Consider the following 26,182-nt stretch of genomic DNA (forward strand, 5'->3'; position numbering starts at 1 on the left):
CCACGATCTTGTAACAACTCCGTAAGATGCTCATACCACGCACGTGGGGCTTGTTTAAGGCCATAGAGCGCCTTGTGGAGTTGATACACATGATCGGGGAAATAGGGATCTTCGAACCCGGGGGGTTGTTTGACATATACCAACTCATTTATGGGACCATTAAGAAAGGCACTCTTCACATCCATTTGTTGCAAAGTGAAATTATGATGAGAAGCATAAGCAATCAACAAACGAATAGATTCAAGACGAGCAACGGGGGCAAAGGTTTCACCGTAGTCGATACCCTCGACTTGGGAGTAGCCTTGTGCCACTAGACGAGCCTTGTTGCGAACAATGATTCCATGAGCGTCTTGCTTGTTCTTGAATATCCACTTGGTTCCAATGGACATTATGATTCCCGGTTGGCCTTGGCACTAACTTCCACACTTGGTTATGTTCGAAGTTGTTGAGTTCTTCATGCATGGCGTTGAGCCAATCCGGGTCCTCAAGCGCTTCATAAACCTTTTGGGGTTCGACACAAGAAACAAACGCATGATGTTCACAATAATTTGCTAATTGTCTACGAGTGCATACCCCCTTTCTTAGGCTTCCAACCACATTCTCCATGAGATGACCTTTGGTGGTGAGCTTGGAAGCGATCTTAGCGGCACGACGCTCCAATTCCTCCTCGGAAGTGAAGTGAGGAGGGTAACTTGATCATCTTGAGCATCGTCTTGAGCTTGTTCTTGATCTTGAACTAGCTCGAGGGAAGAACTTGACCTTGGGCATCATTTGGTGGATCACCACCATCTTGAGGTTGATCTTGCCCTTGATCTTGTTCATGAGGTTGAGGCCCTTCACTTTGTTCTTCGGAAGCGTGTGGGTCTTGGGTTGGTGATGGCTCCACTTGAGTGGAGCATTGTCCTTCTCCTTCGGCCACAAGGGGTTCCTCAATGGGTAGGATATAACCAATACCCATTCTTCTTATGGCTTGGGGAGGAATTTCATCACCTACATCACAAGTACCACTTTGCTCCACTTGGGAGCCGTTATTTTCATCAAACTCCACGTTACACGTCTCCTCAATAAGTCCCGTGGACTTATTGAGAACACGGTAAGCATGGGAGTTTGTAGCATAACCAACAAATATGCCCTCATGAGCTCTAGTCTCAAATTTAGACAAACGAACACCTTTCTTGAGAATGAAACACTTACACCCGAACACCCGAAAGTACTTGAGGTTGGGCTTGTTACCGGTGAGGATCTCATATGGAGTCTTGTTCAAGCCTTTGCGAAGATAGAGCCGATTTGAAGCATGACAAGCGGTGTTGATGGCTTCGGCCCAAAAGTTGTATGGAGACTTGAACTCCGCCATCATGGTCCTTGCCGCATCCATCAACGTCCGATTCTTCCTCTCCGCAACACCATTTTGTTGAGGGGTGTAAGGTGCGGAATATTGATGCTTGATCCCCTCATCACTGAGAAACTCATCCAAGGTGTAGTTCTTGAACTCGGTGCCGTTGTCACTTCTTATTGTCAAGATCTTTGTATTGTGTTGACATTGGGCTTCATTCGCAAAGTCAATGACTGTTTGTTGGGTCTCACTCTTCCTCTTGAAGAAATACACCCACGTGTATCTAGAATAATCATCCACAATTACCAAGCAGTACTTTCTACCCCCAAGACTATCAAAGGATGGAGGCCCAAAGAGATCCAAATGGAGGAGCTCCAACGGCCTCTTCGAGTAAATAAGAGTCGTGGGAGGGTGAGCCTTCTCATGAAGCTTTCCTTCGATACAAGCACTGCAAGCACGATCTTTGGCAAAACTAACGTTCGTTAGTCCACGGACATGGTCCCCCTTGAGAAGACTTTGCAAAGATCTCATATTGACATGGGCTAAACGGCGATGCCACAGCCACCCCACGTCAACTTTAGCCATTAGGCATGTCGCGGTCTTAGTGGGTTGCTCCGAAAAGTTAATCACATAGAGACCGTTCTCGACATGCCCAACAAAGGCTACTTTAAGAGGCTTGCTCCACAAGAGGGCCACGGTATCAATATCAAAGAAGGTGGCAAAGCCCATGATAGCAAGTTGACGAACGGAAAGTAAATTGTATGCAAGGGACTCAACTAGCATGATCTTCTCGATCGTGAGATCATGAGAAATGGCAAATTTGCCGAGTCGCAGTACCTTAGAAGACGAGGCATCACCCCACTCGACATTGGTGGGCATAGATGGATTCTTGTGCACGTCCACCACCAAGTCCTTGCTTCCGGTCATATGATTTGTAGCTCCACTATCGAGCAACCATGATCCCCCACCGGAAGCAAACACCTACAAGAGATCAATGCTTGGTTTTAGGTACCCATTTGTAATGGGTCCTTTGATGTTAGCAACAAGGGTCTTAGGAACCCAAATAGACCATTCAATGTACTCATGAGGAGAACCAACGAATTTGGCATAAACATGCCCATCACTAGCACGGCATAACACATAAGAAGGATTAAAGTCGCCGGCTTTGTTGGAAGGAGTGGCATTGCTCTTCTTGACACCTCCACCCTTCGCATTGTTCTTCTTATCCTTGGAAGCACCCTCTCCCTCCTTCACAAAAGTTTGCTTGAGAGGAGGAGGTCGCTTGGTCTTGTCATTCTTCTTCTTGTTCTTGGGATTGGGTGCGAACCCAATCCCCTCCTTGGCCACAACTTCCTTTTGATTGCTCAAGAGGTCGTTGAGGTTCTTCTCACCTTGTATGCATGACATGAGGCCTTTCTCAAGTTGCTCCTTTAGCTTAGCATTCTCCTCAACAAGATGCACATGCTCACAACACGGGTTAGTAGCATTTGCATTATCAATTAACACCATATGAGGAAAGGTGGCTTTCTCCTTTGTTAGCTTCACTTGGAGTTGATCATGAGACTCCTTGAGGCTAGCATGAACACCCTTCAAGACTTTGTGAGCCTTGTCGAGAATGCCAAACTCCTCTTTGAGTCTAGCAAGATCAACCCCAAGTTTTGCCTTCTCAGAGTTTAGCACACGAGACACAACAAGAGCATGATCAAGATCCTTCTTTAACTTAGCATGATCATCGTTGTATGACTCCTCAAGAGCCAAACGAAGACCACGCTCTTCGGCAAGAGCATTGGAAAGATCTAAAATCTCATCGGCATAGTCACGACTATGCCCCTCCATCTTAGAGATGGTATCTTCGTGAGCCTCGATCATGTCATTGGCTTCACCAAGTTGTTCCAAGAGAGCAACGAAGTGCTTCTTGGATTTACCCTTGAGTTTACTCATAAAGATCTCAAACTCAATTTCCTCCACATTTGTTCCCTCATGTTCATCAATGCTATCCGTCGAAGAAGGATGATTAATGATGGTAGTTTTGATGTTGGAGGTTACCTTATTGGTGGCTTTAGCCATGAGGCACTTGGCGGTGATGTTCTCATTGGGTGAGTCGAAGAGAGACACCCGTAGAGTCTTTGCAACGGCAACGGAGGCCATGGCAACCGACTCACTATCTTCATCATCGTCATCATCCTCATTGTACTCTTCTTGAACCACCAACGCCTTGAAGGGAGTCTTCTTGGTGAAGTTGCTCTTGTTGGGGAACGACTTGGCCTTGTCTTTTCTAATGAGCTTGCCACCATTGTCTTCCCTCTTCTCGTAAGGGCACTCCGCAACAAAGTGGCTCACATTGCCACAATTGAAGCAAGTCCTCATCCGTTGCTTGCCCTTTGCGCCACTTGAGTTGCTTTTGTTGAAGTTTGGCCTCGTGTTCTTCTTGCTCCAAAATTGCCTTGAAGCAAGAGCCATGTGTTCATGATAGGCATACTTCGTATCTTCGAGGTTGCCCTCCTCTTCTTCCTCTTCATCCTCTTCCTCCATACTAGCCTTGGCCTTTAGAGCAAGGTTGGGCTTCTTTACTCTTTGAGAGCGAAGAACTGCATTGTCGGCGGTCTTGTCCAAGATGCTCATAGCAACAAACTCATCCAACACTTCACTTGATGACAAAGTGTGGAAGTCCGGCCTTTGACGAATTACAGAGGACATGGCTTTGTGGTAGGGCATCATTGCCTTGAGGAATTTGCGCTTGATCCAATTGTCATCCGTGTCCTTACTTCCATGATCTCGGAGAGAGACCGCGAGTTTGGTCACTCTCCGAAAAAGCTCACGAGGTTCTTCATCTTCTTTCATTGCAAACTCGCGCTTCATCTTGCACCACTTCATAGTTGGAGCGTTGAATGCTTGCGCTTCCCCGATAGAGGGAAACAACTTGGAGCCAAGCATCTTTGGCCACGGTGTAAGGCCGGAGATGAGGAAGATCTTCGGGCGGGATTGCTTCTTGGATGATGAAGAGAGCATTCTCATTGAATTGATGATCCACAACTTCTCTAGGAGTGAAGTTGCTTCGGTCATGCGGATAAAAGCCTTCTTCAATGATTCTCCAAAGGTTAGTGTTCACATGATTTAAATGACGCTTAAAACGATAGACCCAAGAATCAAAATCTACATTCTTCTCAATCTTAGGGGCCGGGCCGGCATGATTCAAATGAGTGGAAGGAAGCGGTCCACCATAGACGGGTGGAGGTTCCACATGGGCAAAGATGCCGGTCCCATTTTTATCACTAGAACCAGGAGCCTTCTCGCTCGAAGCTTCCCCCTTGTCGGAGGTAGCATCCGTCACCTTGTTAGCGGGATCACCCACTTTCAACGGTGCGGTTGTAAGTTTAAGCCCTTCTAAGAATTTATTCAACATGCTTTCGACCTTGGTCGTCGTGGAGGTTTTCAATGTGTCCAACGCCACATTGAATTCCTCACGAGAGACCGCGGTTCCCCCATCTCCCGTAGACGAGACAGGATTCTCACCGGAGTGCTCCTCCGCACCGTCTACGACGTCAACCATACTCTTTGGACGGTAAAGTCCTTAATAAAGAGACGAGGCTCTGATACCAATTGAAAGGATCGATATAGTTGACTAGAGGGGGGTGAATAGGCAACTAACAATTTTTAGCTTTTCTTTACCAAATTAAACTTTGCATCAAAATAGGTTGTCTAGATATGCAACTAAGTGAGCAACCTATATGATGCAACGACAACAAGCACGCAAGCAAGTAAGAGAAATAACACAAGTAAACTAGCGAAAGTAAAGGAACAAGATAACCAAGAGTGGAGCCGGTGGAGACGAGGATGTGTTACCGAAGTTCCTTCCTTTTGAGGGGAAGCACGTCTCCGTTGGAGCGGTGTGGAGGCACAATGCTCCCCAAGAAGCCACTAGGGCCACCGTATTCTCCTCACGCCCTCACACAATGCGAGATGCCGTGATTCCACTATTGGTGCCCTTGAAGGCGGCGACCGAACCTTTACAAACAAGGTTGGGGCAATCTCCACAACTTAATTGGAGGCTCCCAACGACACCACAAAGCTTCACCACAATGGACTATGGCTTCGCGGTGACCTCAACCGTCTAGGGTGCTCAAACACCCAAGAGTAACAAGATCCGCTAGGGATAAGTGGGGGGAATCAAATTTCTCTTGGTGGAAGTGTAGATCGTGGCCTTGTCAACCAATCCCGAGAAAATCAACAAGTTTGATTGGCTAGGGAGAGAGATCGGGCGAAAATGGAGCTTGGAGCAACAATGGAGCTTTTGGGGGAAGAGGTAAGTCAACTTTGGGGAAGAAGACCCCTTTATATAGTGGGGGGGAACAAACCAACCGTTACCCCCCTCTGCCCCAAAGAGAGCGGTAGTACCGCTGTGCCAGCGGTACTACCGCTTGCAACAATAAGCGGTACTACCGCCCAAAAGCGCGGTACTACCGCTTGGTCCACAGCGGTACTACCGCGGAGGGAGGGCGGTACTACCGCACAGGAGCGGTACTACGGCCCCCCACAGCCGCGACCAGTACCGTAAAACCCGACACGAAAAATGAGCCCTTGAATCGAGGCGGTACTAGCACGAGACCAGAGCGGTACTACGGCTTGGGGCCACCAGCGGTACTACTGCTCTGGAGCGGTACTACCGCGCCCAGAGCGGTACTACCGCTTGTGGCACCCAAGCGGTACTACCGCTCCGTACCGCGGTACTACCGCTGGGACCAGAGATAGCACACACACGGAGCTACTAGCGGTACTACTGCTCTGGGCGGTACTACCGCTCCGGAGCGGTACTACCGCTTGTACCACCCAAGCGGTACTACCGCTCTGGCCCGCGGTACTACCGCTGGGACCAGAGAGGGCACAAAGAAAGGAGAATCCAAGCCCATCATCGAAACGGAAAGGCTCGGAGGGAGGAGCAAAGGAAGTGTACGTGATGATTCCGCCCTAGCCTTTCCAAAACGGACCCTCTCTTGATAGTACGGTGATCCCTATGAAACTAGTCCACCAAATTAATCCGAAAGGACTACACCGTCTTCGCTTTAAGTTCCGAGGGGAGGATATCGTCTCGTGCCCAAAAGAATGAATCTCTGAAAAACACTCAACGCCCACGATTAGTCCGCAAAAGCATTGTCATCAATCACCAAAACATCTTAGGGATAAATATGCCCTTACAAACGTGCTCCAACCAATTCATCAATGATTGGTACTGGGTATTTACTGACCAGTGTCATTGCATTCAAACATCTGTAATCCACACATAATCGCCACGTCCCGTCCTTTTTCTTCACAAGTAACGCTGGCGAGGAGAACGGGCTGGTACTCTCTCTGATGATACCTGCATCCAGCAGTTCTTTAACCTGACGCTCTATCTCATTCTTGAGCTCCGGCTTGTGTCTGTAAGGGCGCTGATTGACTGGTTGCGCGCCCTCCATTAGTGGGATTCGATGATCGCAAGCGCGTCGCGGTGGGAGCCCTTTGGGTTTTTCAAACACATCCGTGTACTGCTCCAATACTCTGAGAATTTCTACTGGAATGTTCTCCTCTTGCGTTCCCCTTTCACTGACAGAATTCCGATGCACAACATAGGCAACAGAGCCCTGCTTACATGCAGACAGGAGTTCCTGAGAAGAAATTGCAGAGCACTGGTGTTGTTGTTTAGTGACTGCTTGTAAATCCACTGCTCCTTGCTCCGTGGTCACGGTCATGTGCTGAGCTTCCCAATCAACTTGCATCGGGCTGTGTTTCTTGAGCCAATCCATTCCTAGGATTGCGTCATAGACTCCCAGGGACAGAAGCTTAAAATCTGTGACAAACTCATGCCCCTGAGTTGACCACTGGCTCTGGGGAATAAAGCTGTCACAGTGTAACACTGACCCGTCTGCGACCTTAACGCGACAGGCCTTCGGCAGTTTGCACACCCCGGATAAATGAGCAGCCATATGCAGGTCCACAAATGACGACGAACTGCCAGAATCCACCAGGAGTGACATCTCTTTGCCCTGTATCCACGCGTGCAGCTGCATCACTCCCGGCCCAGACGATCCATCAACTGCTTGCTTTGAGATGGTGCAGAGATTATCCTCATCCAAGGTTGATTGATCCTGATCGACCTCACTTCGCGTATCTTCTGTTGCAAATAATTCCAGCAATTCCTCCACCACATGCATCTGAACCGTGGAAGGGCATGTATGCTCTTTGCCCCATCGCTCCCCAAACTTGAAGCAGAGACCGCGAGCTCTTCTGAAAGAGTGCAAGACTGCGATCTTGTTGTTCTCTGTCCCTGCCCGCGCTGCTTCTGTCCCCCGTCGATCTTCAGCGCTAGCTGTAGGCGCGGATGGACGGGCAGTGCTTGGAGGCGCCACTGGAGTACTGGTCGTCACAAACCGCGGTGCTGGAAAACGCGCTGGCGCCGCGTGCTTGACCATCTCCCCGTCTGCTACCTCCTCCTGTAGCAGCGCCAGGGAACACGCCGTGTCGAGGTCAGGCGGACGCTGAATGAGCACCACCGCCCGTATGTCCGCCCGCAGTCCCTCGATGAACCGAGTCAAGAAGAAGTAAGGATGCGTTAGTTCTGAATAAGACATCATATGATTCATCAAAGTTTCAAAACGTTTGATGAATTCTGCTACTGAATCCGTCTGTTTAATAGCATAGAGTTGACGAATCAGGAATTGGTGTTTATCGCGGCCAAATCGAGTGCACAACAGCGTTGTGAATGATCCCCACGCCAAACCCGCAACCTTGCGTTGCACCGACTGCAGCCAAATGGCGGTCGGGCCGGTAAAATTCAGAATTGCCATGGGAACCCAGTATGATTCCTGGACCGCAAACATCTGAAAGTACTGTTCCGCCAACGTCTTCCAAAGCTGTGGATTCTCGCCCCCAAAACTGGGAAACGAAATCGGCGGGGGTGCCTGCCCCATTGCCGCCAGTACTTGAGAAGATAGTGGAGAAGTATTCTGAGATTGGATCATGGCCATACCCGTGACCGGGGAATCCGCCGGCGACTCGAAGGTCGCCGTCGGAGATCCCCCGGGTTGCAGTGACGCGCCGTGGCTTGATTGCCCTTGGATCTCGCGCGCGACCGGTGTAGTCGCAGACGGCGGGGATCCGGTTGATGGTGGAGTCGGCACGGGCGCCGTTGAGGCTGCCTGTAGCGTCGCGACGGCGGATTCGAGCTGCGCGAACCGCGCCTCGAGTTCCGGCTTCCAGGAGACGAGAGCGTCGATCCGTGTGGTCTGCACCGCCACGGCCTGGAGGATGGTCTTGGTATCCTCCTCTTGCCGGCGAGCGCGAGCGATGGCCTCGTCGTTGAGCTTGTCGAGGTACGCCTTCAGCGCGGATCCATGTTGGCGATGAGGGAGTCGCGCGCCTGCTTCTGGCGACGGGTTTCCAGCGCGGCGGTGGTGTCGTCGGCGACGGTGGAAGGGTGGTGGGTGGCTATCTGATACCACGATGTTAGGCACTCAATCTCGATCTAGATTCAATCACTCACAGGTAGCTTACAGGATACAAGTTTGTGAGGAGAAGAAGAAAAGAGAAAGCAAAAAGGGAGTCGTGCCGTGCCGGTGCCGGTGCCGGTTGCCTGATCCCACTGGATGCCGTCTCCGTTGCTCCACTTGGCCTTAAGAAGGGTTCACCCACTCTGGGCCCACGAACCTGCGGCTTGGGTGCTTGATCCTAGGTGGACGCCTGATGACGCGGTCTTGGCCCTGATTGGTTCCTTCTTCCCTTCCCGAAGCCACGCTGGCTGCCTTGTCAATGCCCGAGTCATTGCCGCCTCTCCCTGAATCAGGGACGCTGACATGGGGGGTGCAGACATCCTAGGATGCATGGACGGCGGCTGGAGAGGTACAACGGCGGTAACGGATGAGGAGTGTGTGTGTGCAAAGCAAGGGGATGGGCGGAGTGAAAGAAAAGTGGACCAGTGGGGTCGGAATATTACGTGGCGGCGGTCCGGACTCCCGCAAAGCGCCCTGTCCAGACAGTTTGCCTTTGGTTTACGGAAAAACGAACATCCTGACCAATACACGGGCCGATAGGGTACCACGTTAGAAATGCTAGTTGTTTGAACATTGGAGATGCCCTTATTGCGTCTGGCCCTACGGTTGGACGCGTGAAGTGCAAGTTAGGTGATGATTTAGAGACATTTTAAGAAATGCCAACTGTCAACCACTCACAATAATACTCCACGCCAACTATATTACAAGCGTGGTTGGATAAGAAGATCTATACCACCGACAGAGCCAGCCTCGAAGCAGAGCAGAGATCGATGGCCGCGGCTGCGGGGAGCGGCGGCGTGGTGAAGCACCTCGTCCTCGCGCGGTTCAAGGAGGAGGCGACACCGGAGGCGCTGGACCAGCTCATCCGCCGCTACGCCGGCCTCGTCGACGCCGTCCCCTCCATGAAGGCATTCCACTGGTGAATATTATATCCTCCCGCTCGATCCTTGCATACTGTCGCACGCCTCTCTGCCTGCCTCGCCCCATTGGTCAGCTGTTGTTCTTGTTGCTCGGGTTGCGCACGGTAGATGCCCGACGAGTTCCGTGTCTGTTCTGGTTCTGGTATGTGATTCTTCCGTATGCATGCGGCCATTAGTTTGGAAACCATTTGATTAGTTTTATGTAGAAGGGATTCAAGTAGCAAAGGAGGTGTTTTTCTTGGATCCAAAGGGGGAACCGGTGTATTCAGATCAGTAAAGTCAAACTAACAAGTAAATGTAATTCAGCTAATGGATCTCAAGGAGAAAGCCGTTGCTATAGTTTACCAACCTCAGCTCTGCCCAAACAACTTCTTGAGACCCAGGGTGCGCAATGTGATCCCCACTAGTTGTTGGGGCGTCACCCGGTGGCGCCGCTTGAAAGGAGGTTGTGCGCACGTTCACATTTCGAAAAATACATGTAGTCCTTACCTTCATCTAGACAAATATTTAAATGAAATCATCACCTCCATTTTGAAAGAAAAAAAGTAAAAAGAAAAGAAACAAATCACCAACGTAGCCTACCAGCGAGCGCCACTTTGCGTAGCCCTTCATTTTAAAATATATATATGGGTCATCACCTCCATCTAAAAAGAGAAAAAATATTTTAAAAAATACCTCATCTCCGTCTAAAAATAATATCCCAAAATCTTTTTCACTGCAGCCAACCAGTTTGCGCCACGTGGCATAGCTGGTTGGCCGCCCTTCACGCGTAGCTTAATAGGGTTAATGATCTTCTATTTTAGGTAATACAGTATATTGCAAATATCTTGACATGGCATCTTGGACATTTAGCTTATGATGTTCCTGTTCACAATATAAAGTTTACACGGTGATATTTTATTCATTCCGCAGTAAGAATGAACTGAAACATCGTTTGACAGTGTCAGAGCAACTCATACATCCATTGTTGAAATCGTACCGACCTTGAAAACGAGTTACAGCTCATGGGACATTCACAAGTTTCAGCTCGTTTTCTTTTTTGTTTCTTGCAAAGTTTATATGTCAATTTTGATTCTTTCTTTGGTATGCAGGGGGACTAATGTGACCGTACTAGACACGCACGAAGGGTTCACACACGTCTTCGAGTCCACTTTTGAAAATACTGAGGGAGTCAAGGAGTACATTGCACACCCATCACATGTAGAGTTTGTAGATGAATTCTTGGCTTTGGCAGAGAAAATGCTCATAATGGACTATAAGCCTGCAGCTACCAATTAGTGATTTCGGCAAAGTGAGACTCTTGGAGCTTCTGTTCTCACCCTCCGTCACAATTTATTTGTTTTTGATTTTTATTTTTCACTTGGTAGTCAAAAGTTATGTATCCTTGTGCCAAATAAATCCATTGAGAATGACTACTGGATTTGTGTTGATTGTTTTCTTTTCCAAAATACAATTTGCTGCTACTACTTCATAATGTTTGAAATAATTTCTGCATTTCGATTTTTCTGTAGCACTTAATTATCAAAACTACAATTGTAATGAGTGGACGTGCTCGTGCACACTCAACGTTTGACAGAATCTGCATCGCGCTGGTCCCCGTCATGTGGTAGTATGTAGTGCTTATCAAGTTTATGTATGTTTTTTTTTTAATTTAGACAGTAGAATCTGCATTTTCCGTTCCGTTCGAGCATAGGGAGGTGTGTTCCACTTAACCCATTAGAGATTGAGTTCCGCTTCGGAACAATTGTGGTGTGCCTCCTCTTCTACAGATCCATTCTCAACATGGATAACCACCTCTAGCACACCCTGTTGATGGCCACATGAGTATAGGGGGATCTTTGCGTGAACTTCGGTGCAAAATGGTCCGGTGACGGGAGCAACAATTTCCATGTACTAGTGTGGTCATCAACACAAAATTAATGTCCCATACTAGAACCACATTGACCAGGATTAACCTCCCGGCTGAAGACAACAGATGGGCTTTTCCAGCGGGCGAGATACTTGTCCACCTTGGCAATGAATGAGGGGTGGATTTTTGCCAAGCTTGTTGATGGAGAGAGGAAGCACATGTAGCTTTGGGGGACGAGGTGAACTTGCAGCCGAGAGCTTGGGCAGCGACCTCAGCGTCTCCCAAGCTCATGTGTGTGGAGATCAGGGTTCTCTTCCCAAATTTAATCATTAACCGGTTACACTCTATAATATGTCGAAAGTTTGTCTCTGGTGAGATGTAGCAGATGGAGAGCCTCAGATGAGTATGGGGGTGTCGTCTGCATACTAGATGACGAGGCGGGGCATGTCGTCTCATAGGGGATGCTGCAGATGGTCGTCCTCATATTTCTTTTGGATGAGACGCTATAGGACATCTGCAATGAGGATGACCAGGTAGGACGAGAGAGCCTTGCCTATGACCCCAATGACACGGCATGCATCGCCGCGGAACCCCGTGGAGGAGGACCGATGGTTGAGTCCAGGTTAGGTTTTGGGCAACCCAACCTATCCACTTGGAGGAGAAGCCTCGAACAAATAGGATGTCCAAGGGGCTCCTTAGATCACCAGAGGTGAACCAGGCATCCGATCCCCACACAATCATTATCCTCCTTTTTGTGCCCCGTGATCGCCCTCGTGGGCCGCGAGTCCCATGCCACGCTGCCACGATCGGTCCACTTCTCACCGCACCAACCCCAGAATCTCAGATCCGCTCACACCTTGGGTGAAATAATGCCGCAGTCAAACCATTCGCTCCAGGCCAAACTCTGCAAAGCGGTGGCCTGAAGCTCACCAAGAAACCACGCCACCGCCGAGCAGACAAGCAAGCAAGCGAGGAGGAGAGGAGACGGCACCTCAGCACAAGCAAGCCGGAAGGATGGCTGCGGCGGCCGGGAGCGGCGGCGGCGGCGTGGTGAAGCACCTCGTCATCGTGCAGTTCAAGGAGGACGTGACCCCGGAGCGGCTGGACGGCCTCATCCGCGGCTACGCCGGCCTCGTCGACAAGGTCCCCTCCATGAAGGCCTTCCACTGGTACGGCAGCTGATCTCACCGCCACCAACCCCTCTGTCGATTCTCGCACCTCCTGCCGCTGCCGCCTTTCTGGTGAGCCATCGCTGTAGCTGCTCGGGTTGCGCCCGGTAGGTATTCGACGAATTGCCTGCCTCGGCTGCGATTCTTCCCTGTGCGGCCGCTGGCTTGGAAGCCATGTGATTGCATAGTTTAAGCTTCAATTTTCTCTTCTTTCTTTGGTATGCAGGGGAACCGATGTGAGCATTGAGAACATGCATCAGGGGTTCACACACGTCTTCGAGTCCACCTTTGAAAGCACAGAGGGAGTCAAGGAGTACGTTTACCACCCAGCACACGTCGAGTTTGCAACTGATTTCTTGGGTTCGACGGAGAAAGTCCTCATAATCGACTTCAAGCCGGCAGCTGGCAACTAATGGTTTCGGCCAAGTGAGACACTGAGAGCTTCTGTTGCCGCCTGCCCTCGGTGCTGCTTGTTTGTGCTTTTGTTCGGATTTCATCTGGTATTCACAAGTTTATGTACCTTGTGCTAAATAAATCCGTTCGGCCTGTTGTATCTGTTGAGAATGGTGGCTGAATTTGGTGTAGCTGTGTTGTGACATTTTGTAGCACTTAATAATCAGAATTCTGTGTGAAAGGTTCCTCTTAGTTGCTGCCATCCTTTTTAATTCCATATTATCCAGATGTATACTGGTTGGCCGTACAAATCTTCAAGTTGTTGTGTGCCGCCATATTATATACTTTGAACTGCAAAAACGTCTTATATTTGGTTACAGAGGCGGTACCTATGTACATGTTCACTGTAATAAAACACCAGCAGATTCAGCAAACCATGTCAATGTACGAGACATAAACCGGGAAAGCGGATCAGTCTTGTTGTATATATCTGTGGTACAGCCGTAAAAGTATATATGATCTTTACAATTTCTCTTTGCCAATAAAGCTACTCACAATTTCAACATATATGAAACAGGACAACTAAATACAACCGAAACAAAATTACAGCACACAAGATGGCCTTGTGAATTACAGCTCCATTGAATTAATTCCAACAACCATGTGCCGAAGACGACTCCAGTACCAGAGCAGAGATAACTGCTCACCGCCGTATGTAGGCAAAATTTATACCGTTATGTATTTCAGCATAGAGGAGCGCACATCCTCCATGAAAGCCACAGCCTCCTCCTGAAAAGTAAATACAAACACACAAGTTTAGAATAAATAGTAGCGAAAGAAGCACACGATCAAGATCCAAAGCATTGCTAATTTATTCGGTTCTCCTTCCTTATAGAGGTCAGGGGCAGCACATCACCTGGTTACTCGTCTTGGCGCTCGCTATGTTCTCGTCGAGAAGCGTCAATATGGACATGTTGAGCTCGTTCCGTTCGACCATGTCGAGCAGCTGCGCAACAACGATTCACAATTACAAAAAACTCAGCAGGTTCATACATACTCCCTCCCAGATAAGTGAACAGCATTTTTGAGCCCTTGTTGTTTCAGATCTTACAGTTTTCTTCCTATCTTTGGATTGCAGGATGTTGGTGAGCCGCTCCTTGGCCGTCACGAGGTCGTTTTGAAGCTTGTCGTAGGCCTCTGCACCATCAGCAAGGACAGCAGTTACAGATACAGAGAAGTTATCTACCTAGCTTGGATTATTATTCAGCAAGTGTCATGGAGTTAAGATTTTGTTCACTGACCAACTCCCTCCCCGATGACCTTCTGCATCGCCTCCAGCTCGATCAGCCTGTCTTCATTCGCCTGCGCGCGCACACAGAAGAAATCAAAATCAGGCTGGAATTGATCAATTGGAACAAATTTTACCACACGGAGCAGAGGAAGCAGGTTGAAATGTATCCAAAGCAGTTGGTGCAGACCGCTGTCCTGGTGACCGCGAATTTGATCTGCGCGATCTCGCGCTGGATGTGGTCGAAGAAGGCCTTGTTGAGCCTGGGGCGGAGCCTGCCGATCTCGATCTCGATCTCCCGCGCGTCCGTGTCCAGGAAGAACTCCACCAGCCCGGCGTCCGTCTCAGGTATCACCCGCGCCTGCACTCACGCGGCCACGCCGTGTCATCTTGTCAGCTCAGCTCAGGCCGGCAAGGGAAGGGGACGTGCTCGACGGACGGAATTGCAGCCAATGAATGAATTACCGTACCTCGCGCTCCTTGCGGCGGCGCTCCTGCTCCTCCTTGACCTGGAGGTCGAAGGCGGCGCGCGCGTCGGCGTCGCTGTCGAGGCGGCGCCGGAACTCGAGGCGCGAGATGTGGCCCGGCTGCGGCGGCGCCAGGATGCCCTCCGGGTCCTGCGTCCCAAGCCGAGCGCGTCAGTCAGTCAGCGCCGGCCAGCCAGCTGAGCCGAGAGATGGAGAGGCTTGGCACGTACCCATCCGATGCAGGAGATCTTGTTGGCGACGGCGCGGCGGGCGGTGGGCGCGCGGCGGGAGGCGGGGCGGGGCGCCAGGAGCGGGAAGCGCTGGAGGATGGCGCCGAGGGAGGAGGAGGTGGACGCCATGGCCGCGCGCGCGAGGATGGAATGGACGTTATCCCTTCGACGATGGAGCGCACCGTACGATGGAGTGAGTGGGATGCTGATGATAAGATCACACACCACTCGAGTACACCGTTCAATATCTATTCGGCCCGATGGGCCGGCCCAACTACTGTTTTTTTTTAAAAGAGGGTGAACGCAAAACGAGATCTCCATTTGGCGAACGTCGTAGAAGGACGACATTGACATCGTTCAATCTGCACTGAAAATTTCAGGTTTTCAAACTTTCGACGAAATTTCAGAAGGAAATTCACGCAATTGTAAATTTCGGAAATTTCCGAACCGTCAAAGCTCCAGGTTTGAACTTCCAAGGTTTTAGACTTTCTAGCATTTGAACACTCCACATTTTTAAACTTCTACAAATTTAGAAGTTTTTTTTTGGGTGGTCTTTTGAACACACAGCTCACCCCGCCACCACAAACACAAAATTTAGGCAAGATATATAGGCAGTAAGTTCTCCCAAAATAATTGAGAGCTTGAACTCTCAGAAGCATGTAGTCCATAGTGAAATCTCTACAAAGACTTATATTTAGGAACGGAGGGAGTAGAACTTTTAGGGTTTTTTCTTTTGCTCTTTTGAACACACAGCCCACCCCACCACCGCAAACACAATACTTCCAACCTTCAAAGTTCCAAGTTTGAACTTCCAAGATTTTCAACTTTCTAACATTTGAATATTCCAGATTTTTAAACTTCTACAAATCTAGAACTTTTTTTTTGCTCTTATGAAAACACAGCCCCACCCCACCACCACAAACACAAAACTTAGGCAAGATATATAGCACGTTAAGTTCTCCCAAAATAATTCAGAGCATGACTCTCAGAAGCATTTATCTTTGTATTAGCGAAACACATGGTTGTTTGTGCCATATTTCTACTGCACTCTGTTTTGTCAATCACACAACCTGAGTAGCATACAATGATACAAACATGTGATGTGCATGTGTTAAATATGTGATCCCTCAATTTATTCCGGGTACCGATCGACTCCAAACACTAGCCGCACTTGGTGGTGGCCACGATGGGGCTCCACACGTGATGCTTCCCGTCCGACCACTCGATGCCGCCGAACACGTAGTTGGCAGCCTTGACGGGGTCATAGACTTGAAACGTCACCTTGAAGTGCTTCTCCTCGTCTGGACTCTTACCGTCAAAGCTCACCGTGCTGGGGTCCACAATGACCGTCACCCCGGCCGGCTGCGTGATGCTGACGGTGTACGACGCCGCCCCGCCGCCCACGTTCCTCACCCTACGCTTCACGGTGAAGCTGCCGGAGGAGGGCAGGCAGGGCACGGAGATGGACGGGTAGTTGAGGTCCTCGGGGCGGTTGGCGCCCTTGCTGCATTGGAACGGGTTGGAGTCGGTGCCGTGGAACACGCGGATGAGCAGGGTCCAGAGTATGTCAAGCGGGAGCGGGAGCGAGACCGGGAGGAGGCCCTGGGTGTTGGTGGGCCTCAAGGAGCAGATGAAGTTGAGGTAGTCATGCGTCGTGGTGTCGTACACCAGGCCCGGGTCCAGGGCCCTCACCGGGTTCACGTGGCCCGAGCCATAGCTGAAGGGCGTGGCGGCATTGCCGGTCTCGTCCCGGATCCCGACACCGTCGTTGCCTCCCCTGTTGGCTGTACAAAAAACAGTTATTACTTAAGCACATGGGATTTTGTGTGGTGTGAAATGTTAGCGGAATTGCGTACCGGTGGTCATGATGGCGGAATAGACCATGTTTGGGTTCCATTTCGGGTATTTCGCCCTGAGCAGGCCGGCGATGCCGGCCACGTGCGGACACGACATGGAGGTGCCGGACTCTACCATGTAGGCGACACGGCGGCTGTCGGAAGCCAGGCCCGTCGGCGAGACCTCCTGGCTGTACGCGGCGATCACGTTCACACCTGGCGCGATGATGTCGGGCTTGAGGATCTGAGGGGTGATGGTGTTGGGCCCACGGGATGAGAAGGCTGCCATCACCGGCGATGGCTTCACACCCAGCTCTGCGTCCCTCGTCTTGATCGCACCCATCGGTGATCTGCTCAAAGAAGTGATCACCATTAATGAAATAAACAAGATGTACGATTATATATGAAACCAATTAAGGATGACATTGATCAGCTTACGGATCAGACTGGAGGTAGTTGAAGATGTCTATGCACTGGGAGTAGGAGCAATGAGCCGCCGGGATGATGTGCGGGTCGGCGCTGACGTCGTCCCCGCTGGCGGCGGCGTTGCAGAGGACCATGCCGACGCCGCCGGCGTCCTTCACCACCTCCCCCTTGGCCACTCGGCCGTTGGATCCTCTGGTGCACACCACTATCTTCCCCCTCACCTTGGCAGGGTCCAGGGAGCCAGGCACGCACAACGACCTGCAAGCAACATGCGTCCACATCTTACCAACAATTGGTGGTACTAGAAATGCCTTGATAGTTGATTTTTGTAAAGATAATATCCCAACGAGATCTTAGAAGTTGACTTTCTAGACAAATGATCTTACGAGTTGGCGGCAGATTGGCCTGCGGCATTGGCCTTCTCCCCGCTGATCATCGCACATGGCTGGTCGGTGCTGCCTGATAGACTTTGTCCCTGCAAATTAATTAATTAATTTCAGGCATCAACTTTCAATTCATACTCCCTCCTTTTCGCTTTAAAAGGCCTACGCGTATCCTTAGATAGCCAAATTCAATCAGTGTAATGCAAATTGTATTCCACGAAATTTACATATCAGTAGAAAATACAACATTTGAAGTTTTTAATGGTACATTTTTTCTGATATAAACTCATGTTACATTCACTAAATTGTCGACCTAGCTAGGGATACGCTTGGGACTTTCAAACAAAAATGGAGGTAGTACATACCAGATACATATAGGTTTTTGTTATCACATCAAGGAAAAGCAAGTTAATTACCGTGATAGTCTTGGTACCGATGACGACATCGGCGGGGAAGGTTCTGTCCATGGTGCTCGCGCCCACGGTGAGCATCCACGGAGCCACATTGCTGATCGAGCCTGCCGCGGGGCCATCGTTGCCACCCGCCGCGACGACGACGACCAACTGGGTGACAGCGTAGGCAGTTCCTATCGCAATGGTGTCGGTGGCATAGTCGGAGGCGGGGGAGCCGACGGAGAGCGAGAGCACATGCACGCCGTCCTCCACCGCCGTGAGTATGGCCCTGAGGATGTCCAGGCCGGAGCACCCTTCCTTGAAGCACGCCTTGTACGAGGCCACATGCGCCCGCGGCGAGCCGCCCTTGGCCGTGCCCGTCCCGTGGCCCAAGGCGCCGACATTGGGCACAAAGCCGCCGCCGGCCGTGGACAGCGTGTGCGTGCCGTGCCCCTCGTAGTCCCATGGCGAGTTCACCTCGGTCTGGTTCACCTGCTCGCCGTTCTGCTCGCTCATTGCCTTGATGCCCTCGTTGAAAACCCTCGCGCCGATCAACTTGCTGCATGCGTGCACAGTGTCAGTGGGATGCTACGTTTTTCTTTTTCCTGAAAATTAAAGCTAGCTAGCTATTCACATCGTCTCTATTTGCTGTATGCCTATATATATATATATATATATATATATATATATATATATATATATATATATATATATATATATATATATATAATGCAAGAAGTTATCAGTAGCATGCATTATTCCTGGAAACCAATCTGTAATCAATGGACGTGGAGGGTACTAATGCATGCAAGTAGAAAATGGAAAGAAAATAATTTGGAAAGTACTCCAACGAAAAATGCACTAACGGGTTGGAAAATATAGTAATTTTCATAAAAATGAAGTAAATTACAAACTTAGGTAGTAAAAAATACACTTTCTTAGTTACTATATTTTATACACCGTTTTACTAGATTTTGTATATAGTTTTACTGGGGGGTGTAGAATAAGTTATTCTACACTCATGCTTAGAATAGCGTTACCCTATGGTAAAGAAATTTTGACACTTAAAATAGCACCCAGCTGATACTTTGAAGTTTCTAACTTTGATCAACAACAGAACCTGAATTATGTGTCACAAAATTTATACTCCCTCTGTAAAGAAATATAAGGGAGTAGCATGCAATTCATAGTGAAAATATAGTTTCAAACGGTATAATTTTTTTAATTTGACGGCGTATAATTAACCGCTATATTACTGGTCAAATGGATGGTCGAAGATTAATCATGAATGAAAATAAAGACACTACGTAAATACAAATATGGGCGGTGGGAGATGTGTGTTCGATGATGGATATTGGTGGTAATTACTTGTTGCAGCCGGAGTAGCCTGGTTGGCATCCACCGATCCAGTTCGCCGGTTTGGGCAAGGTGCCGTCGTCCCTGAAGCTTGCAGATATCGGCGATACACCTGCGTACATGCGTGCGAAAAGAAAGCACATGAGCATCAGGTCAGGTCAGGTCAGAAGTGATGTTAGTCCTAAGTAACATTGCAATTTTCATGTGTATTAGTCGATCTCTTTGTGAAACTTTAGTTGACTATAGGTGCCAAGTTTTGCATGCATGTTACTGTGTACCGTGGTTTGATTGTGTTTGGGAGCATATCGTGATGGTGCCAGCAGGGTTTGATTCTGCGTGGTACTATTCAAGTATTATCGTGGAGCATGCAGCAGATTTTTAATGCACGTCAAATGGGTAATTAAGAGTCGTGGGGTGCTCATTATCAGAATCCCTGCAGGTCAAAGCGAAACCACATGCACTCACACGATGTCTGTAAACTAAGGAAGCGACTATATCTTTACTTGATTCATAATCATGGCCATCTTTTTTCTATTAAAAGGGGTTTTCCCCAAGCATGGAGAGGTTTATTTATTCATAGTCGTCTAACAATGCATTTCTCATTTTACGGCTGCATGACGGATTTTAGTTATCAGTCCTGATGGTTATTGACCACCTGCATCAACTTACAAATACTCCTAGTTATTTTTTGAACAGAAATAGCAAAACTAGATAATTGAACTGTGACATAATCAAGTCTAAGTCAAGTGACATAACATGTAAGAAAGAAAAAAACTAAAATTAGAAAGAAAATTTTGCACGGATCTTTACGTAAGATCTCACGAATATAGCATCTACTGAGACTTGAAGTATGTGCATGTAGGATAGGAGGGTGGGATATATTTGTCGTACCTGTGTCGACGTTGGCAATGATGACCCCCTCGCCGAACTTGCCAACGTTCTTCCACACGTCGTGCGCCTCGCCGTTAGAATTTTGGAGCCCTAGGAACTCCCACGAGCGCGTTGTCTGGACCGCATAAAGCTTGTCCTCGATCACGGCCACCACCCCGCTGAGCACTGCACCCACCCAGGAGAAAATAACAGTTACTAGTAATACAGTGAAAGACCCTCTTACTGTAAGTAGCTAGCAAGAGTAGTGGTGTAAACATGCATGGCACGATCGAGCCTAGGGCTTACGTTTGAGGACTGGTACGAGAAGGCTGTCGATCTGGATCCCGAGCCCGTTGATGCCGCCGAAGGAGTAGATCAGGTCGACCCTGCACGCAATGTTTAGGAAATTAATTAGGCGTCTGAGCTTAACTAATCTTGTGCACACAAGCATACTATAGATTACTTATAGAAATGGAGCTTACGTACGTGCCGCCGAGTGCAGCGGCCAGACCAGTCGGAGAGGGCGGCGGCCCATCGAAGATCACCAGGTAAGACTGCGTGCGTGCAAGAAATCACGACAGAGAAAGTGGTAGCAAGATGGGAATGGAGAGTGCGGGAGGGTTGCATTGCATGCCTTGGGGGCAGCCGACGCCGGCGTGGCGTGCAGGTGCAGCGCGAGGAGGAGCGCCATGGCGAGCGGCAGAGCGCGGCCGGCTCCTCTCCCCATCTTCATTCGCCTCGCCGGCCGATGGTCCTCAGCTGCTAGCTGGGGTTTGTTGTCTTCTCTCGCGAGCTGCCATGGAATTTATACAGATCGATCGATCGATCGGTAGAGATCAGGTCTAGGACGTGCGCGCTCCCCAACAAGTCAACCGGAGGAGATCGGTGGTGCATGCGACGGGATCTTTCGCTTATCTTCTCCGCGAGCGCGAGGGCCACGAGGAGGCCCACGTTGTGGGATAGCATGCAGTTGCACCACATGCGCGCGCGGCAACGCGGAAGGTCCGGCGGTTCTGGCGGCGCATGCATTCTTCCTGCTGAGGCTCATGCGTCATGGCAAGCCAAATTGCAAAAAATGCTAGGCCCACTAATTGTGTTTGGTGGATCCAAAGGCACTAGAATATGAAACTTTTGGTGGTGTGTTGTTTTGGTTGTAGCTTCAAACATCTGGTTTCCTTAGTGAAATCGGGGAGTCATCCCTTTCATTCAAGAAAAAGAAGGATGTGGAACTCTGGGGTTCCAATATCTCATTTCGGTCATCTCATTGTTCAAATGGATCTTTCCACCTCCGCCGCCTCCCCTCTGCAGGCTGGCGTGCCCCGCCTAGAGGCCTGCCGCTCGCATCCATCCTGGCGCAGGCTCCCTGCCAGGCCATGCGGGTGCACGCTCGTGCTCCTCCATGGCAGCGCGCATGCGCCTCCACCTCGGTAATCCAGTTCGTGTCCTCCCCGCCTTCGCTCCATCGACTCGGACCAGCAGTGCCTCCCGCACCCAAATCCTCCATGTGTGGTCACCAGCATGGCTAGCGCGCTATGGCCGCCATCCCGATCTGGGCCACAGCTCCTTGCTTCACTGACGCGCTCGCCATCCTCCTTAGCTGACATCCGCCCATCCCCACCGCGTTGGTGGCTCTAGTATGTGGCTTCATCACAACCCCACCTGCTCGCCTCCACCCAACCCACTCCCCCACATCGCACCTTGCCGGCTGCCGCGCTGCGGCATACACTCCCTCAGATCCAACTGCTCGGGTGACCTCTTGCGCCCCCTCGCATGCTCCCCCTATCACCTCCTATGACTCCTACTCTCTCACTGGTAGAAAAAAGCCCTTTAGTCCCGGTTCGCAAAGGCCTTTAGTCCCGGCTGTGCAACCGGGACTAAATATGCGCGACTAAAGACCCCCCCTCTTTAGTCGCGCCTCTTACGAACCGCGACTAAAGGCTTTAGTCCCGGTTCTCGTGGCTAACCGGGACTAAAGGCCCGTCCACGTGGGCGCCAGGGGTCCGTCGGGGCGGAGGACCTTTAGTCCCGGTTCTCGTGGCTAACCGGGACTAAAGGCCTCCTCCGCAGGTTTAGGGTTTTAGCCCCCCTAAACCTGGTTTCTTTTTAATTTGTAGTGTTTATTTCTTTTATTTTATTTGTGTTTTATTTTAATTTTGATGAAGTTTCAGTACACATATTCTACGCTACTATATACATGCATATGAAATTTCAAACAAGAAGAATTCAAGAGGAATATATAATATATATTCAATCTCGGGTGACCATATACAACTTCGAACAAGTTTCCATACACAATTAGGATGGATGACCATATACAACTTCGAACAAGTTTCAATCTCGGGTATGCATATAAATTTCTTCGTCCTCGGTATAGTGTTCTCCTTTAGGATTGATGACTTCCCTCATGAAAAATCCTGCTAATTCATCTTGAATTGGTCGGAAGCGAGCTTCTGGACTAAGCCTCCTCCGCAAGTTATCCGTCGCCTTCCGCACGCTATCCGATGCCTTCCGCTCAGAGGTGTGTCTCCGGATGTTCTCACAAACATAGTATCCACATAGATTGGTCCCCGGTGGCTGCTTATCCACATTAACTAACCTTCTAAAATCTAGCTCATGTTTGAATTCACCGACAATTTCTTCTGAGAACCGTCTCCAAACCCTACAGGGCAAAGAAAATTAAATGAACAAGGGAGTTATTAGTTACTTGATATTAGGAAATGAACGAAAGAGACCGATCGATATAGAGCTCAAATGATTGAAAATAATTACTTTTGCAGCATTTTTCTCATGTCGGCCCAACGCTTTGGATCCGAATCCATAGAGTCCATGATTAGAACTCTGGAGGTGTGAAGTTCAATATTTAGCAGAATCCAGTGGAACCTGCGGACACGTTACATGCACAGTCATGCATAACTCATCGATTAGACATACCATGCATGGAGTAAACAAAAGAGAATGGGCACAAGAGAGAAACACTCACCCAAAATGGTAAGGAAATAGAATATGACTTTTGAGTTGATGCTTTCTAAGAAACTTGTACAAGTCTTTCTCCACGTCTTCGGGGTGATTTTGTAACACATGTCCATTAACGATATGTGGGTCAATGAACCCAACATCATGGATGTTTCTTATTTTGCATTCCCAAATCTTCAATCTGCATAATAGCGTACGCAACAATATAGTTAGGACAATATATATATATATATATATATATATATATATATATATATATATATATATATATATATATAGTGCAGGCAATGAAGAACGAGATGAGGTAGAAATAAATCACTTACAGAACGTAGCAACTCAGCATAGATTTGTCGAGGTCGCGCAGATTGAACAGCTGGAACAATTCACTCATATGAACTTGTACAGAGTACCGTTTGGTGTGATGCTCCTCTGTAACATCCGCATAAACATATTCTTTGTCGGCCCATGTTATGAATTGCTTGTACCAACGTAGCAGATTTCGCATTTGTGGTGGTAGACTCTTTTCCCGCGCAGGCTCGACGAGAGGCCCATTCCGCACATATTGTAATGCTATCTCACATACTGGCGCATCCTCAAGGCCTAAGAAGGCACGAAGAGTCAAACCCATCTCGGACGCTTGTTTCATGGCACTCGCTACAGTCAATCCAAGTGCTGCCGCAGCTGCTATGATCTCGGGGTCCTCTTCCGGACCGGCTTTCACTATGAGCGGGGGGATCGATTGTTTCTTCTGCATCCCGAGCTGGTCAACTTGTTTCCCGCTTTTTTTACTTTCTTCTTTCTCCTCCTTCAATATTTTTGCTTGCCTACGAAGTTCATGTCCATAGTCGTCAGGCATATTCAGCTCGGCTTGGGACGGTGTCGTCAAAAAATCCTTAGCCCACTTCTTTTGCTTCTCAGTGAATACTTGCTTGGGCTCAGGCTCTTTTATCGCCTTCATATCCGCCTTCCATTTCTCATAATCAGCAGACGCGGCCAATTTGGTTTCAGCTTCACTAAGTTCCCAAGGCCTTGGGAGGAGAGGCTTCAGTGATGGCTCCGGTACCCTTGTGGTCTTAGGTACATAAGGGTCCGGGTTAATAGTCCAGGAGCGGGTTTCCTTGCTGTCCGCCTGCTTCTGCTTCTTCGCCGGAGGTGGATTGGGGGGCGTCGTACCCGCCGGAGGAGGATTGGGGGGCGTCGTACCCGCCGGAGGTTGTGGATCGGGGGACGGCGTCGAATGGCGTGAAGGAGGTGTAGGTGAACCACCACGACCACCACCACCGCCACCACCGCCACCACCACCACCACCATCGGAGGGGGGTGGACTTGCTAGCCTTGGCGCCTCGCCTGGAAACACTATGTACTTCTTTTTCCATAGAATGATCTGGCGCTTGACATCTCCAAGTCTTCTCTCCCCTTCGGGTGTAGGTTTGTCAATCTCCAGGTCCTCAAACCCTTGGACTATGTCTTCCACCGTGACACGAGCATAGCCATATGCAATGGGGTTGTTGTGGTGGAGTGCTCCAGGTGTACAGGGTAAAGCACTGCCGCTAGCTACCTTCGTGGAAACGTTCCCCACGGGATAATGCAGATCACATTCTTTCATCTCCTTTACATCATCCACGGGGTAGTGAGGCTCCGGTGCACGAATCTCGATCATCGGTGCACTAGCACCAGGCGGGGCATCCGTGGAAGCCACGCTGCTTCTCCGCTGCTGGCTTCCGCGATCCGCTTCATGATCTTCATGCGGCCCTGCAGCCGATTTTTCTTTTACTAGTTCATGCACGGTCTGCTTCAACTCATGGAGTTCCGATGCAAACTTCGCCATAAGATCTGCATCCCGGTCCGTCTTTCTCTTACGGCTTCTGTAACAGTACGGGTCATTGTCCTGGGAAAACCCTACTTTCCACGGAACTTTGCCTTTGCCTCGTACACGTCCTCCGTGTTCATCATTCCCGAGGGCTGTTGTCAGTGCGTCTTTCTCTCTGTTGAACTTGATCAAGCCCTCTTGAGCTTGGGTCATTGCGTCAATAAGGGCTTGGGTGGGAGCAAACTTTTTCTTCCGGTGAACACACACCCCTGTCTCCGGGTCTAGCGATCCCCCATGCCCGTACCACCAGCTTTTGGCCCTTGGGTCCCATCCCTCTGTACCTAGAGGGATTCCTCGCACCCTCAGGTCCTCCTCCATCTTCTGCCACCTAGGCTCCGAAAGGCGGTATCCTCCTGGCCCCATAATATGATGGAACTTTTTCTTACTCGCATTATCCTTATTTTTTTCGATATTTCCTTGAAATGCTCCGATTGCTTTTGCCTCACAAATTCTGGCCAATCATCTTTCAGTTTCTCATGTTGTCCATTGAAATCCGGAGTCTTGCCCTTGTTGACATAGTCACGGGTTAAATTTTTCTTGAAGTTCCGGAATGCTTCGCCCATCTTCTGAAGAGCGAACTCTTTAACTAGCCTCCTCCTCTCACGTCCACCCGGAACCTCGTTACCGAATTCATCGACTTTGTTGTATTCCGGAGGTAGAATGAAATGTTCCATAAGCTTTCTCCAGCAATCCTTTTTCGTTCTCTTGTCGACAAAACTGAAACCAAGACGTGCCTTCTTTGGCTCCTTCCATTCCTGGACGGTGATCGGGACGTTGTCTCTAACAACGACTCCGCATTGGTTGATAAACTTTGAGGTGTGCTGTAGGGGCTTGCCGGTTTCACTGACAAACTCAATGGCATATGTTTCTCCTGTTTTCATCGCCTTGGATTTGCCACGCTTTGT

At 49.5% G+C, this 26,182-nt stretch overlaps 3 protein-coding genes across 4 annotated transcripts; 2 read left to right on the plus strand and 1 right to left on the minus strand.

Annotated features, from left to right (window-relative positions):
- The first annotated feature begins 9,522 nt into the window (after positions 1-9,522).
- Positions 9,523-11,276, plus strand: LOC123048280 (stress-response A/B barrel domain-containing protein HS1). The gene is made up of 2 exons (XM_044471416.1): positions 9,523-9,775; positions 10,868-11,276. The coding sequence occupies exons 1-2, from the start codon at positions 9,627-9,629 to the stop codon at positions 11,052-11,054; spliced, it is 336 nt and encodes a 111-aa protein (XP_044327351.1). The 5' UTR covers positions 9,523-9,626; the 3' UTR covers positions 11,055-11,276.
- Positions 11,277-12,469: 1,193 nt separating this feature from the next.
- On the plus strand, positions 12,470-13,439 carry LOC123051115 (stress-response A/B barrel domain-containing protein HS1). Its single transcript, XM_044473898.1, has 2 exons — positions 12,470-12,794; positions 13,021-13,439. Exons 1-2 carry the CDS (start codon positions 12,640-12,642, stop codon positions 13,205-13,207), a joined length of 342 nt encoding a protein of 113 aa, XP_044329833.1. The 5' UTR covers positions 12,470-12,639; the 3' UTR covers positions 13,208-13,439.
- Positions 13,440-13,641: 202 nt separating this feature from the next.
- LOC123051113 (subtilisin-like protease SBT5.3) lies at positions 13,642-21,241 on the minus strand. 2 transcript variants are annotated; one of them, XM_044473897.1, is made up of 16 exons: positions 21,069-21,241; positions 20,921-20,988; positions 20,741-20,820; positions 20,456-20,620; positions 19,577-19,676; positions 18,233-18,767; positions 17,820-17,908; positions 17,446-17,691; positions 17,029-17,357; positions 16,454-16,956; positions 14,946-15,092; positions 14,666-14,836; positions 14,489-14,549; positions 14,299-14,384; positions 14,104-14,193; positions 13,642-13,976 (listed from the first exon to the last, which is right to left on the minus strand). In XM_044473897.1, exons 1-16 carry the CDS (start codon positions 21,165-21,167, stop codon positions 13,914-13,916), a joined length of 2,832 nt encoding a protein of 943 aa, XP_044329832.1. In that variant the 5' UTR covers positions 21,168-21,241; the 3' UTR covers positions 13,642-13,913. The 2 variants fall into 2 exon arrangements, with proteins under 2 accessions (XP_044329832.1, XP_044329831.1); XM_044473896.1 differs by lacking the exons at positions 16,454-16,956; positions 17,029-17,357; positions 17,446-17,691; ... (5 more) ...; positions 20,921-20,988; positions 21,069-21,241 and adding an exon at positions 15,173-15,399.
- Positions 21,242-26,182: the final 4,941 nt, after the last annotated feature.

Source organism: Triticum aestivum, chromosome 2D (genome assembly GCF_018294505.1).
Source record: "Triticum aestivum cultivar Chinese Spring chromosome 2D, IWGSC CS RefSeq v2.1, whole genome shotgun sequence".
Lineage (NCBI taxonomy): Eukaryota > Viridiplantae > Streptophyta > Magnoliopsida > Poales > Poaceae > Triticum > Triticum aestivum.

Excerpts from the sequence above, each read along its gene's own strand:
- LOC123048280 (XM_044471416.1), top strand. The coding sequence starts at position 9,627 with ATGGCCGCGGCTGCGGGGAGCGGCGGCGTGGTGAAGCACCTCGTCCTC. Across the intron at positions 9,776-10,867 it reads TCCATGAAGGCATTCCACTG|GGGGACTAATGTGACCGTAC; the intron begins GTGAATATTATA and ends TTTGGTATGCAG.
- LOC123051115 (XM_044473898.1), top strand. The coding sequence starts at position 12,640 with ATGGCTGCGGCGGCCGGGAGCGGCGGCGGCGGCGTGGTGAAGCACCTC. Across the intron at positions 12,795-13,020 it reads TCCATGAAGGCCTTCCACTG|GGGAACCGATGTGAGCATTG; the intron begins GTACGGCAGCTG and ends TTTGGTATGCAG.
- LOC123051113 (XM_044473897.1), bottom strand. The coding sequence starts at position 21,167 with ATGAAGATGGGGAGAGGAGCCGGCCGCGCTCTGCCGCTCGCCATGGCG. Across the intron at positions 20,989-21,068 it reads CGGCGTCGGCTGCCCCCAAG|TCTTACCTGGTGATCTTCGA; the intron begins GCATGCAATGCA and ends GCACGCACGCAG. Across the intron at positions 14,837-14,945 it reads GCCGCCGCAAGGAGCGCGAG|GCGCGGGTGATACCTGAGAC; the intron begins GTACGGTAATTC and ends GCGTGAGTGCAG.